The 16,244-nt window shown below is 28.6% G+C and overlaps 1 protein-coding gene across 2 annotated transcripts; it reads left to right on the top strand.

Moving 5' to 3' along the window:
• The first annotated feature begins 348 nt into the window (after positions 1-348).
• Vps13B (vacuolar protein sorting 13B) lies at positions 349-16,108 on the top strand. Of its 2 annotated transcripts, none has more exons than XM_085659112.1 (39): positions 349-571; positions 1,002-1,223; positions 1,331-1,508; positions 1,593-1,674; positions 1,739-1,914; positions 2,012-2,115; positions 2,191-2,437; positions 2,544-2,755; positions 2,832-3,041; positions 3,113-3,254; positions 3,322-3,439; positions 3,530-3,672; positions 3,774-3,946; positions 4,022-4,198; positions 4,269-4,557; positions 4,718-4,880; positions 4,971-5,358; positions 5,548-5,674; positions 5,740-5,907; positions 5,973-6,196; positions 6,307-6,526; positions 6,593-6,797; positions 6,941-7,118; positions 7,181-7,510; positions 7,610-7,813; positions 7,901-8,016; positions 8,126-8,468; positions 8,538-8,660; positions 8,757-8,873; positions 8,999-9,268; positions 9,356-9,979; positions 10,039-10,134; positions 10,208-13,784; positions 13,899-14,306; positions 14,373-14,549; positions 14,652-14,822; positions 14,898-15,091; positions 15,177-15,518; positions 15,590-16,108. In XM_085659112.1, exons 2-39 carry the CDS (start codon positions 1,137-1,139, stop codon positions 15,818-15,820), a joined length of 11,334 nt encoding a protein of 3,777 aa, XP_085515238.1. In that variant the 5' UTR covers positions 349-571; positions 1,002-1,136; the 3' UTR covers positions 15,821-16,108. The 2 variants fall into 2 exon arrangements, with proteins under 2 accessions (XP_085515238.1, XP_035717941.1); XM_035862048.2 differs by having other exon boundaries at positions 5,539-5,674; positions 15,590-16,107.
• The last annotated feature ends 136 nt before the right edge of the window (positions 16,109-16,244 follow it).

Genomic DNA, 16,244 nt, shown 5'->3' with positions numbered 1-16,244 from the left:
AAAGAATTAGAAAATTTTTATTTTTCTAAAAAAGAAGAGACTTCGTTTCAAATTACTTACTATCAATTTTTGTATTTTCTTTGATTATTATCAAGAAGTTCTAAAATATACGACTTCTTTGAAATTTTACACAAACTTATTCAAGTACCGTAAGTGATTAATATTGTTTCAATTATGTAAATTTTAAAATATTTTTTATACAATTTTTATGTGTATATTATATATATATTTTGAGCATATAATTTTCGATAATATTTAGCATATATCGATATATATCGAAATTGAATAGTTCAATAATGCAGTGTTGCCAACTACGTTTGGACGTAAAAAGAAAAGTTGTCAGTTATATTTGAAGTATAGGAATGCATTCGAAAAATTTTATATTAGTTAAAAATGATAAAAACTTTTCTGTGATATTTGACGTAATTGTTGGATTAAAATAATAATTTTTTACATAGACGAATTTTTGTAATTATCTGATAAAACGTGAGAAGTTGACGAAATCAGATTATACTGGGACGTGTGTTGCTTAACATCTTGTACAAGCAGCTGATTTGGCATTTGTCAAAAGGTTAATATTAGTTAATTAAAATAAATATTATTGCTATAAAGAAATAATCCATTTTATTATGCTTTTGTTAATGCTAGAAGAATATATTTATTAGCGTGTTATATGTGGGTAGAATATATACAAGAAGAAATATGATTTTAGAATCATTAATTGCAAACAATAACTTATGTGCTTGAAATGGTGAAAACAATAAATTCATATTACAATGTGCCTATTAATTTGTTTTTATCCCAATTCACTTTTCTATGAAAAGTTTCAAACATTAAGTGTCATAACTCTCTAACATATATTTATACTTATTTATAATAAAAAATTTGTTATTAAATATTTAACTTGAAATTTAAATATTCTCAATTATTAATAAATATTAACGATTACTACGTTAATAAAAAGATGAATATTTCTATTTAAATCAATTTATAATTTTCAGATAAACAAATTATACCTTTAAATTATATATTGAAAAGGATGCCTCATATGGACTTATTGGCATACTAATTAAATATAAATTTTTATCAAAGAAATTTAACAAAACTATGTTATATACTTTATATTCTTTATCACAATGTTCAAATTGGAATCCTATATAACACCTATAATTCTTAGCTATGTTGCTAAATATGTTAAAAATTTTAAACCAGAACAATCACAGGTATGTTTTTTAAAGGGAAATTTATATTCTTTAAATAATTAACAAATTCTTTAAGTAATGAAAATAGTATAACTAAAGGATCATATAAAAATATTCGTATATTTTAGTTATCCTTATGGGGTGGGGATGCATCTTTTCAAAATTTGGATTTACGATTAGAAGTATTAGAGGAACAATTGAATTTACCTTTCAAATTTGTTAGCGGTCATATACATGAATTAATGATACATGTTCCATGGGTAAAAATTAATTCAGAACCAATAATAGTAACAATTAACACAATAGGTAAAATATTTATTATTATGTAAAATAAAGTGCTTTTCTTGAAATATTATTTGAATTTAAAAATTCAAATTATTTTTATTTTAGAATGTATTTTAAAGTTAAAAGATGAAAAAAATCCAGGAACTAAAATAAATAATTCCTTGCAAAATAAAAAAGAAATGTTTCAGTAAGTAATTCTATTATATTATTTTAATATTAATTTGAACAACACAATGATATACTTTCAACAGAGAACAAGCACCACCTGGATACATTAAAAGTATTATAACAAAAATTGTAAACAATATAACAATTCATTGTAACAATCTAATATTAAAATATGTAGAAGAGGACATTGTGCTGAGTGTAAATGTTAGGTTTTTAAGCGTCCAAACTGTTGATGATAAATGGAATCCTGCATTTACTGGTAATTCTCAGTTTAAAAGAATTCCAGTATCCATTGGATATTGTGGATATTGTCTTTAAAAGTATTTCATTTTTTAGTTAAAAATATTTATTTACAGATGTTAATACTTACGAAGTTATGCTCAGAAAAATTGTTACTATTCAAGATTTAACATTATGCTTAGATAAAATGGATGCTTCTGGAAAAATAGAAGTGTATCAGGTACTACAGATTTATTCAAATTTAATTTAATTATGTAAATATAAAAAAAAGTCACATTAATTATTTTAAATATAGGATCCTGTTTTATATCGATGTTCCTTGGCCATACGTTTAATTGTAAATTATCACAGTAATACTGCTAAAAGGGCATCCATTACACGTTTAGATCTTCATTGTCAAAAAATGGAATTCAGTGTGACCGAACAGCAAATACCAATGTTACTTAGATTAGCTTCATTATTAGTGGCTTTGCAAACAAAACAATTTCCAAATGTTAAAGAAAAATCAACAAATTCTGAGGATAAAGAAGAATTGGGCCAAGGTTTTGTCATCTTCATTGCAATATCAATTTTTTCTTTTTTTTTTTACCTCTTATTACCATATTATTAACGGTCTTTTAACATTATACGTAATTGAAAATATTTTAGATGATATTAGTCAAATAATTGGAACAATTACTGAAGCAGCAAGCTGGGGTGGATGGGCTTGGAATATAGTTTCAACAGTATTACCTGTTGATTGGATATCATCTGGTTTTATTGATTGGGAAAACGACTGGTCTAGTCAACAACAAATGGCATATTCTGGACATACTATTCATTTAGGCATTTATATTGATGATACTATTTTAACTTTTAAGGTATATTCAATGATGAACTATTATTTGTATTTTATATCATTACGAATACATTAAATGGATTAACTTTTGTTTGTAGGTAGTTGAAAGTGTGAAAGAACAACTATTTTATAAATCCCGAAAGCTTAGATACAAATCATTTTTGTCATTACGATTGAATGGAGTTTTAGTGGATGTATTACTTCAAGGTATAGAAAAGACTAGTCTTCAAATTGGTCTGGCCAACATACGTCTTTATCCTAGAGGTAATTGTAGTTGTGGGAACCTTGAAGTTGTTGATGGTGCACAGGTATGTATATGTTTTAAGATTTATATCATACGCATCAAAATATTTTTCTAAGCTATAAATTAATTTTTCAGCCGCCACTATATGTAAAAGCAGGAAAAGTGAATACAAATTATTTAAAAGATTCTTTATTTGATAAAAATGCTTTAGAAAATAAAGGAAAGAAAAGGGACTATAAACAAGGGACTATAAAATATCATTTAATTACTGCTTCAGGTATTACAGATAATAATGATACAAATGAACTTCTAATAAATATTAAAATTTCTTTATTTCATTTTAGAGGAAAAATTAATGGAAAGAAGTCCAGCCTTTGTCATGGATTATGTTCATTATGTGCAACTCCCAGATGACATAACATCTGAAAAGTTAGCAGAGTTTGGTTCAAATTTTGAATATAGGTAAACAAATTCGAATCATATGAAATGTACAAAAAACATAATGAAGATTATGCAATGTTATTTTATACTTCTTTTGTTTATATATTGTAGTAACTTTCCTGAAGAAAAAATAATTAGATATATTATTGGAGATGTGACAGTCAGATTGTGTTCAGGGATCTTCCATCGTATAGACACAATAAAGCAAGCAGCTTCAAAATATGATTATACGCCATATATTATACCCAAACCTGGTAAGAATATATGCATCTAGCAATAAGAAAATTTTTGTTTTGAAATTTTTTTCATACAAAAAAAAAATACAATGTCTTTACAATGTAATATAACGGTTTAGATCCTTCTGCTGAAGAACTTCCTCCCGTTACACTAGAAGAATTTGAAGCTTTAAGAGAACATGTATCAATGATTAGAACTAGATTGATTATTGTAAATGCTTCTTTACAATTTCAATTGGCGGATCATTGTGTTACTGGATTGCCACGGCAGCGCAAAACAGTTGAAAATAGGGTAAGCATTAATATAAAAATTATGGATGTATTTTTTTATAATTCCAAATATTTAATGTAGTCATGACTCTTGCAGATTGTGCCATTACCACCAGCTTTCACAAATGATCCTATTGTAAGCATTGAATTTGATAAAGCAACTGCATACATGATTGAGCCCTTGTATCCCTTCAGACTTACTGCTTGTGCTTCTAAACAAACTGGATTATTACCAGTTATGTTTGAACAATGTCATCAAAATATTAGAATGCAGGTATTATTGAGTATATTTTTTCATTTATAAAATTATATAATCGCATATCAACATTAAAATTTTTGTTTAGGTTGATGGAATAAAGAGTCAATTATATTTGACAACAAATTATCATATATCGTTAATGATGCCATGCTCAATAAAATGTTCTATTAAAAAACTACTTTATCCACAATACTGGACACATCTAGATTTAATTTGTGAAACATATACGTTTCATACCGATAGTATTACAGTTATGGGGACTAAACCAAAATTGATGGTTGCCACTTCCATAATAACATCATTGTTTGATTCCATTGAAACAACAAATCCTCTTGTTTGTTCTTCTCTCTTAAATGATGCATGCCAAGAAAAAAGTATGTCCAGTCGCGTAATATAAATGTTAGTTTTAATTATTTGAAATGCATTTTGTATAAGAATTTTTTATTATATTATATGTAATATATAAGGTCTTTATAATATTATACAAGTATATAAATAAGAATTTTTTACAAACAGTTCTTTGATATGTTGCAGATCCTATATATCTAGAAGTACTATTGGAAAATATAAATTATAAAAGAATGTCAACATTTATAATGAATGTGAATGAATTAAGTGTAAATTCTCTTAAGGTTTTTACACTTAGCGGTATTCAACAAGCATTTATACTCTCAGGTCCAGAATCTGATGCTAACAGGTTATTATATAAATATAAATAACAATTAAAATTATAAGTAAACATGAATTTTTTTATATATCACTTTTAAATTATGTATATATTATTTAGTGAAATGGAAAACAAACCCCTTTTTATGGCTGTAATACAATTTTCTAAAAAGGCTTCAGTACAAACATATCCAACACTTATCTCAGTTCAAGTAGCACCATTAAGAGGTTCCTTAGATCCGCTCTTTTTGAAGTGGTTAGAATATAAAGTTACTTATTATGAATTGGCACCATTATGTATAATACGTCAAGACAGCCAATTATCCGCTGAGGGTACATCATCTGATACTAGTACACGAAAAAAAACTTTTCCAAGTTTGCATGAAAGTGTCCATAGTTCTTCTGATAAAGATAGAAAAAAATCTTCTAGAATAAGTGAAAAGCCAAAAACGCTTCAAAATGAGGAAATTCAAAAAAAAAATGAATCCAAAATTGACATAGAACAAAAGGTACAATTAATTATATTTATTTATTATATTTTATTATAATGATTTTATTGAATCCTAAATACAAAGATATTTTACTTTAATAGTTTAGATGAATAAGTTAATAATTATATATTCATTAGATATAATGCAATTATATTATTTGTTGCAAAATATATTACATTTACGCATAGACCATGATAGAACTTGCAGAAATCAGGAGTATTGGTCAGATTAGCCGAACTCTATTCATGGTGGTCTGGTCTTGTTTTAAGTGGATGTGTTGGTCATATTGTTATCTATATACCATCGACTACAATGAGCGGTATAGGAGCACATGGTAATAAGAAAATAAATCAATTGAACATGATAAAAATGACGTTTTTATAAATTATATCATAACAGGTATAGAACAGGCTAAAAACAGAGCATTAGAAGAAGATCAACACCTACAGATATTAAGTTTAAAACTACCAAGTGTTTTGATTCATTCAAATAATATTAATTCTGAGCAATTATCACCTTATCTCAAAACATTCCCAGTAAAATTGCCTGTATGGATGTGGACATACCGTAAGTTTATTTAATATGCTGAATATTTAATATAAAATGTGCTTATTTTTGTTCTATTATTCTAGACGCACAAAGTTTTCCTTGGACATTAAATCTTTCCGATTTTCATTGTTATACTTTACAAGGGGAAATGCAAAAAAATTTTATTAAGAAAATGTCATTAAATGCAACTGTAGCTCTTACTACTAAAACTACAACATCGCAAACAAATTCAAATATTCTTACTGCATTGAGTCTTTTTGTTCACATTGATAATTCAGCTATTATCATTTCCATTTCAGAAGAACAGGTAATGTAATATTTCTTAGAGTATATTTCAACATTTATACCATTTTATTAGTGCTAATATATCAACATTTTCATGTATTGTCAAATAACTATAATATATTATTTTCTTAGGTTGTGTTCATGAGCAGTATAATACAAAAAATTCTTAATATTTTGCTGATTACAAGCAATCCCAAAGAAAGTAATGCTGTTGTACCTCATATCATTAACGAGAATGCAGTTGTTTTTCCAACTATACCACAGACCCCTTCTACACCTACACAGATTATATATCCAGAAGACACAACTACAAATTCAACAATATCTACATCAAGAGATGATATTATTACAGGTAAGTTAGTTAACAAAATCTATCTTTTTTTTTTTTTTCTTAATTTAATATATAAAATAATTTCAGAGAAAGATAACGTGACTTTGACAGCATGGATTCAATGGACAATAACAAAAGTAGCCATTAAATTATATGTTATGGGACAAGAAATAAAACCTTCTTTGAAATTAGTCATGGAAATGGAAGACATTATTACCTCATTAGACTTACAACCGGTTTATCTAAAGTTAAAAAGTAAAATTACAACAGTTACAATATTTCATTATACAAGGTATATTATGTTGTATTGCATTCTTTTTTTTTTTTTAAATTGTGTTCTCTGCAAAAATCTATCTTTTTAGATTATATTTAAGAAAGCAAATTTTACTTCATTTATTTTTCTTTTTACTTTCCTTTCTTTTTTTTTTCTCATAGAGCACCATATGCACAAAATTGGGACGTTGGAGAATATGTTGGTATAATTTTGTGTGGCAGAGAAGACAATTTAGAAAAGGGAGATGATTCTGGTTTCTTGAGTTTTACGCTTACGCGAGCACAATCGGGTAATGTTCATACTCGTTGGGGTACTTATAAACGCTACAAAAATAACAAGGTATGAATAAATACGAGATGTTGAAATATTCGTAAAATGAATAATATTTTTATATTTTACAGAAAGATGTTATGACAGAAGCATTAATATCTACAAATGCATACATCTCTGAAATAGATATAAAAATACAAATGGTTGACATTATTTTACCTCTTAGTATACTTAGCAAATATGTGCAATTGGCAAAACCTCTTATTAATATAGATAAAAAAGATCTAAAAGTAGCAAAAAATGATCAACAAGAAATCATCACATCTATATTAGGAAAAATTACAAATATCAATAATGAGTTTTTACCATTGATACATTTAGAATTTAAAGGGCTTAGACTTATGATACCGGTATCAACACCTGCTAGATATCAATTACAACATGATTTATTAATTTTACAGGTAATGATAATTATATTTTGTCTATTTATGCAGATTGAACTTTGAACAAATAATACAGTCTGATGATTAAAATTTCTTTTTTTTTTCTCAATAATATAGCTCGATGGTATTCGTATTACACCACATGCAGAAAATCCAATTTGTAGAACACCATTGCGTTCAGATATATATCAACATGCTGCACAAGCAAATATATTAAATATACCAGGTTCTGCAGTGGAAGATCGTCAATATGAAATTAATGTGAAGGGTATATGTGTATATAGTACTACATGGAAGAACTATCAAATGAGTATTAATAAGGTCTGATATAATACATAATAATATTTTTTTTGTTTTTTTTTTCATCATTTAAATTAATAATATTTTCAATGAAAGTATTATTTTCAGCGTATGTCCCAATCCTATCTTTATACAATGAATGAGAACCCTGCATTAGAATGGAACAAACTTGGAAATGGGAACAGTTTAGAACCACATTTTTCTACTTTTCCTGTACTAGCTAAGTAAGTTTTAAAATAATTTAGCTTTATAATAATATTAATATGTATACAACAATTTTTCAAATTGATCTTGTATGTATACATATATATATATATACGTATATTTATATAGGTTCGATCTTTGCTTAATAATTGCTCCAACGATCAAATTAAAACCTGACACAATAGTTTGTGGAAGTGCTGTGGAAATAAATTGTATGACAGATATTGAAATAACAGTTAATCTAGATCAACTTAAATTAATTTCCATTTTATCTAACGAATGTAAGACATTATTATCAGGAGAAGCACAGGAGATCGAAATTACGGATGTCTCTAATGATAAAAGTGACAAAAATTCACCAATTTTAAAGCAAGTTGCTTGGATAAAAGACATGTCTGAAGAGCAAGAGATAGATGTCACAAAGGACAGTGGTGTAGACTTTGAAATGTCTAGTATAAATTCAACAATTGTTGTATGTAAAATTTATATTATTTTTAACATAAAAATACAATAGAGTTTTAATGGTTTTTATTTGTAATAGGGAAAACCACCATTCTCAGAAGTATTAATGCTACCTCCATGTGAATTTCTAATTAATTGTGGAAAAATAACGTTCATACTTTATGAAACACAAAGGATACATATCAATTCGGAATATGAAGTAGTAAGTATTTCTACTTTCATATATTTTTCTAATATAATTACTTAAAAAGTGTATTGAATTCTTTTTTTTTTTTTTTTTTTTTTTTTTTTATTATAGGACATAAATGATGCAGATGAAGAAGATAATGGTAATTTAAAGCAACCTTTACTTTATCTAATGATCAATCAACCAAATCTTTATCTCTGGCAACAAAATTTATCACAAAAGATGCAAGTATGTTACAGTTTAACATTAATTTAATATTTCAAGAAATACTTATCAAATTCTATACTCTCTGTCTCTCTTTCTCTCTCTCTTTTTTACGAGTATATATTTATTATTATTACATGCTATTGCAGATTTCTTGTTTTGATATGACAATAGCATTAGGTGCCAAAGATGCACAAGAATTAAGTTCGATACCAACTGAAAAGGATTTTAATATTTTTATGATACAAACAAAAAGTGGCATACCACATCCAGATACTGGTATTCCACCATCATTTGTAATAATAAAATGTGAAAAATATCCTGGGAAAAACACTCATTTTTTTGTGGACATGGGTCGTCCTACAAAAGTTCATTTTTCATTATCAAGACTAAATCTAATAAATGATATAAATAGTAAGGTATTATATGAAAGAAATATACTATTTCATATTAATATTTTATTGTAATTGTCATATAATAAATATATGTTCTTTATTTTTTATTAGATTTCGTCATGTTTTATTGATGAAAATAATAGAAAATCATCCAGGAAAGATGTCGATGATAGGAAAGCTGTCCACGATAAATTGTCATTTAAAAACAAAAGAATCCATTTACCAGATTTAAATTTAAGTACAAAACAAATTGTACTTTCGTTAAAGACTAGCTCTGATTCAGAAATAATCCTCAGTTTAGCAACATTAAATGGAAATATTTCGACACTTTTAAGACCAGACAGAATATTTTCAAATATATCCGTCGATTCTTTTATTATATCTGCCATTCTTAATGGAAGTATAAAAGTTTTATTAAAACCATGGTGCTATAATGTAACAATATGTCTTCTCTGGGAGTCTTGGCAAGATGTTGAAGCTGTTCCTCAAATACAAATACAAGCGGACAGTGATAGTATTTATCTGGATATTGGTCCAGATCAAATACAAATTATTAAGACTGTAATCGAAGATTGCCAACTACTTTTAAATAATTTTCAAACGTCTAACATAAAGGATAATAGCAATGAAATGCAAGTTGTTTTATCAACTGAACAGCATTATAAGGATGACTTGAAAGCTGGTGCATTCCAGTTTATAGATGGTACAGGAGATGAGTTACCTTTCCCATACCAGGTAAGAAATGTACATGCATTATTTATAATAAAATATTTTAATATTTATGATATATGCAGGTCATATTTTTTACTTATCCTCAACAAGCAATGGCTTGGAGATATCCTCAGCCAAGAACTTTAACGAAAATACATGTTTCTCCTGTACCATTTGAAGTAAGAGTGAAATATTTAATATTATTTATAATGATACGTAATTCAAATTTACATATATTATTATATTTTATAGACATCAGACAATGAAGGATTTTACACTGATAGAGTATCCTGTGCTTTACAATACTGGAGCGATAGCCACATGGCTTATCAACATTATGCTGATTTTTATTTATCAGAAACTGATACTTATCGATTGGATCTTCCCGAAAAAGCACCAGCACGTGTAGTAGCGTGTGTTTGGCGTGTAATATTAATAATGCCGATTAATAACTCAATTTCAAAAACTCTTGTATCTGCTAGAGCATTGGCAGCCTGCTTACGCATTGATTCTTATTTTAACTCGTCGATAATACCTAATTTACAAGCAGCTTTAAACATTGGCATTATTCACGTGTCATTATACAATCATATAGAATCATCTACTTATGATTCTTTACTTCATCCATTACATAACTTTACAGTAAAGGGCACTATTCCAGAAATGCAATGTTTCATGTCAATAGAACATAAAGGTGCCATACTTGTTTTTAATAGATGGATGGATGGCGCAACGCTTATCGATATTAATGGTGTAATCAGTATTCATATATTGGATTATGGTTATTTAATTATGCAAGAAGTATTGGATCCATTAGATGGAAAATTTCAAATTTCTCTGTCAGATAAAACTGATATTATCGTAATGTGTAAGCCTTTTTCATTAAAACTGAGTCCAACAATAACTCACACTCTTTCTGTATCTTCTTATTTATGGTCCGCATCGTTAAATACAAAGGATAAAGGCGTCATTATATTAACGAGATATGTTATAGCTAATGATTGCAATATTCCAATTCGTTTTGGACAAAGCGGTACAGATGATAATGTATTATTAGAAACCAGAGAATGTAATTTTTATTCATGGAGACATATTGGCAATAATATGATACGAATATCGATAGAAGCAAATGCTTGGATGTGGAGTCGACCATTTTCAGTAAATAAAGATGGAATTTATTTGGTAGAATTTACTAATGCATTGGTCGATATGACTATATTTGTAAATATTACATCATTATCGGCTACGCAAAAACTTGTAACATTTAGCGGACAGCTCATAATTTCAAATCAATTAATGGACAATTTTGAAATGAAATTAGTTAAATACGAAGCTGAAACTAGTGCTAAAGTGACTGTATCAAAAAATGCGTATATGTTGTTTGGAAAGAGTCAACCATCGACTATTGTCATTGAGAATAACAAAAAAATGGCAATGCGCTTACGTTTCACGAATATACCAAATTTATCATGGACAGGAGATATACCTCTTCAACCCAATGCTAAATTGAGCCAACCGTGGCTCGTGAAAGTGCCTTTACAAGAACGCGGTCAATTTTTTAGTATTTGGGTACGGATAATAACACAAACCGTTCAAGAAAAAATGAAAATACTTGCTGTATTGAGTCCACTTTATATGATACGATCGCATTTACCAGTACCAGCAAAAGTACAAATGGAAACACCATCGTTAAAAATGTTATCAAGCACGATAGTAAACGGACGTGGCGAACGCCAACAATTGTATTGCCCTGGTACATTTGAGCATTTCCATCAATTAACATTCCAATTAGAATCTGGAATTTGTGCGTCTAATCCGTATGTGCCATTGTCATACAGTTCAGTGGATCAAAGAAAATTTTTTAGAAGACCCGAAATAGAAGATATAGATAATATTCTGAAAGAATTAGAAAGTCAAAAGGATGAGGCAGGATGGCCTTTTCAAGCGGATGATATAGCAGAATGGATACCCGCGGAACAACCACAAACTCATGTTCAAGTTAAATATCAAGATGCTGGATTAGTATCGAGTACTCTTTTGTTGGAATTACAACCATGGTGCTTCATATTAAATTCTTTAGGATGTTATATTTCTCTTGTATCTGAGGATACCGAACTTTGTCAAGTTCCTCATTATGGAATCGTGACACCACCAAAATTAGAAGGCACTTTCCATTTAGGAGTTGGTATAGGTGATACGTATTATACTTCACAAGCTCTTCAATTAGCTAGACCTGATTGGAGTCAAAGTTTTTATATGCCTCGTATCGGAGGGCTAATTCCCGTCGAGGGCAACATCAAAACTATTGTTGATTGTGGATCTAGTGTGACTATAGTCAGTATTACTTCTAGCATGCACGAAGATATGCGTTTAGTGAGAGTAACGAGTAGTCACGTTATCGGTAATTTGACAAATCAGGAATTATGTATCGCTACGCTTGCAGTTGATGAATCATCAAAAGACTTAAAGTTACCTCACGACCTTACTCCTTACAGTCAAAATATTCGACCATCTGAAGATCAACATCAAGCTACACCTATTGTTCAATGGCACATGTTGTATGAAAATAGTAACATCGAATCCCTTGTATTATATATTTCTCTGAGTTTAGGGCACAAATGGTCTTGTCCAATTAAAATTGATCAGATCATGAGTCGTAAGTGTGTTGCTATTCCAAATGGCTCTACTACCATGTCAGTAGTATTAACGATTCAAGAAGACAAAGGTACATCGTATATTATGATTCAAGTTGATAATCATCCTCAGTTATTGCTAGAGAATATGTGTCCTTATAAACTCTTATTGGGACAAGCCAATGAAAATGCAGATGGAATTGTATCAGATACACCACATTTTGCATGGATCTGTGAAGTGGAAACTGGTGCTGCATGTCATTATTCTCTTCCATGCATTGGTAACAGATTACCTGATACTTCTGTACCAACTACATGTAATATACTGTTATTATCTGCATTACCTAATAACGATGAAGCAATACAACGAAAGGAATTGCAATGGTCACGCGGCATTAGTCTCTCTGCATTAACAAATATTCCTATGGATCATTACGTTCGATTACCTTCTTATGGGGACGTTAAATTGATAATGCACAATCGTTGCTATACCACACATATTAATGTCGTTCCTATCTCACAAATAGAGGTATCTGCTAGGGATATTAGAAATCGATTAATGCATAAAGAACATAAAATGAATGAAATTGAAATAATTTCAAAGAATTTCAAAACTTCAACAGAAGATAATAAAGAATTAGTTAATATACAATATTCTAGTAATTCAACATCAGCAACTAGTTTTTTCTCAGCACAAGAAGATGCTTCTGTAACAGATTCCTCTATTTCATCGCAAATCAACTTAAAACAATTAATTCCTCAAGAAAGTAATAATAAAAATCATAATAATTATAATCAATTGAAATTAATAAATGAAACTAATGCAACAACCAACAGGGAAGGTTCTGCAACTATATATTTTCATGGAATTACTATTATTATATTAAAAGATATTAATAAGAATGGTCAAAGAACTGAAGTTGCAAGTTTGTCCATGACAGATTTAATCGTAACATTACACGCGAAACCTACTTTTGTGAACCTTTGTATATGTATAGGAGATTTACAATTAGATAATCAAGTATTTGATCAAGGAGGTTTTGATTTTCCTGTGGTATTAATCAGTCAGAGTCCACTTATAACTAGAGGAACGACGTTTTATCCATCTAACTGTTTAATAAGTAATATGGAACAAATTAAAGAAAATTCCTTGATAACTGCTGATTATGTTTGCGAAATAAATGGTGATATAATAGGTATGAATAAAAATTGTGTTACAATTTATGTGTATATTATTAACTAAATATATTAATAATTTAAAGTGTTATAATCAAGATTATAATATATTATCTTTATTATTTTCTTTTTAGTGTCAAAAGACTTACATTTAAAATTTGCACCTATTAGCGCTTATATCGAAGATACGTACATAAGTCATTTATTAGATTATGCAAATTCTATGGTACCACCACGGTTTAGTGCGCCAACAAGCACATTAAAGAAGATTCAACCAGCATTAATATCAACAACTCTTTATGTATCAGATTATATTATGATCGATGCTAAAATATTGAGTGCACCATTAAGATTACAAAATTTTAGAATAGATCCAGTATCGATTTTACTCAGTGTACATACCTCTGTACGTTTATACGTGGCATTGGATCATTCACCGTTATATTTTAGCACTTTTGAAAGGAAAAATATTTTAACTACACCCTATAGGCTAGGGAATGCACTTACTATGCATTATTTATCTGGTGCTATATTTGGTGCAGGTAAATTTAAATTACATAATAAATATTATTGATAAATTTAGATATTTAACAAAACATATGTCATAGGTTGGGTGGTTGGATCTTTAGAAATACTTGGATCTCCAGGAGGCTTAGCACAAGCACTTGGTTCAGGTCTTAGAGACTTCGTTTCTCTTCCATTTCAAGGTTTATTGCAAGGACCTTGGGGTTTTATCGTTGGCATAACACATGGATCTGCTAGTTTAATGAAGCATATCACAGCAGGTGATAATTTAATTAATAATATATATATATATATATTTATACATTCAAATATTTTTATTTTAATTTAATTGAATAATTATATTTATTCATATGTTTTTATAGGTACTGTTAATTCTGTGACAAAATTAGCATCTAGCGTTGCTCGAAATTTAGATAGATTAACGTTAGATGAAGAACATCTTCAACGTCAAGAAGAAGCCAGAAGAATGCGTCCACAGGGTATGGCTCAAGGACTATATCAAGGATTAACTGGATTTGGTATGAGTATTCTTGGTATGTATTTCTTTTAAATAATATTTTATTAATATAATTTTAATATATGCATATTCTCATATCATATACTTTCAGCTGCTGTTGCTGGATTGGCACATCATCCTTTACAACAGGTATGGTCAGGTGAAGCAACAACTAAAAGTTTAGTTACAGGTGTTGGACTTGGATTAGTTGGTGTAGTAACAAAACCTCTTAGTGGAGCTGCAGAATTAGTTGCTCTTACCGGACAAGGTTTATTACAGGGTGCAGGATGGAATCCTTTACCTCTGGTAAATTATTCTTTGCAGAATGTAAATTATTTCGTATAACGTTATAATGTATATGTTTAATTTATATCTAATAAATCTTTTACAGCCTCGACAACATCCAGTGGTTCAGTATAGCAGTGGTAATAATAATGCATCTATTCGATATGCATGGCGTTTACTACCCCTGTTAGAAAACACTCGTGACAATATTCTGCATGTAGCGAATGCAGATTATGTTTTACAACAAGGAAATAATCGTGCTGTAACTTTAGTTCTCACGCGGCAAGCATTATTACTTGTTAATATAGCTGAAGATAGCGTGGAAAAGATATTGCCTTTAAAAGAATTAACCAGTATTGATCATTCTTCAGAATCAACAATGCTTTGTTTATATTGTCCACCGACAATACCACAAATTAATAGAACTTTATCGCCCACTGAACATGAGGTATAATGATAATCTATGAATAATTTGTAATTGTTCCTGTAAATAGATATAAATGGAAATATTCTTTTCAGATGGATCAAGAAATGAGAGCAAGGGTTGCAGAATACGTACGTACAAGCAGCACTGGTTTAGCTAGTTTATCTACAAATAGTGATGGACAATCTGACATTTTAGAAACACCAACAACAAACTCTGATCATATACTTACTTTTTATGTCAGCCCCGAAACACGTAATTATTTAGTATCACTTTTTAATATTGCTAAACGACAAAGTCAAGGTAGTGGATTTACTGTGTTATAAATTATCGAAAATTGATAAAAGTAATTTCAAAAAAATATTGTCAATCGTAAAAGTTTAATATCGAACGTTTTTTTATTATAAAAATAGAAAAATTTATATATTAATACAACAGATATCTCTGAACTATTATAAAACGATTCGTACAATATATTTTGCAATATATAAAATATAATTCGTAGAAAAATCTTTTGTATAAAATATAAATGCACAATTCCTTTTCTTTTTTTTTTTTATTACTTATTTGTTTAAACAAAATATTGTGATGGATATATTTATGAATATATACAAATATATATGTATGCTAAAGAACATAAATGTATAAAATTATGTGGTAACCGAACAATATTATATCACATAATTTATTAAAATATTTATTATACATTTTGTATATTTTATAAAATGTACAGTGATCAGGTTTAATTCC

Source organism: Vespa mandarinia, chromosome 9 (assembly GCF_050613455.1).
Source record: "Vespa mandarinia isolate Hongniang chromosome 9, ASM5061345v1, whole genome shotgun sequence".
Classification (NCBI taxonomy): domain Eukaryota; kingdom Metazoa; phylum Arthropoda; class Insecta; order Hymenoptera; family Vespidae; genus Vespa; species Vespa mandarinia.
This window is presented reverse-complemented; position numbering and strand designations above follow the sequence as displayed.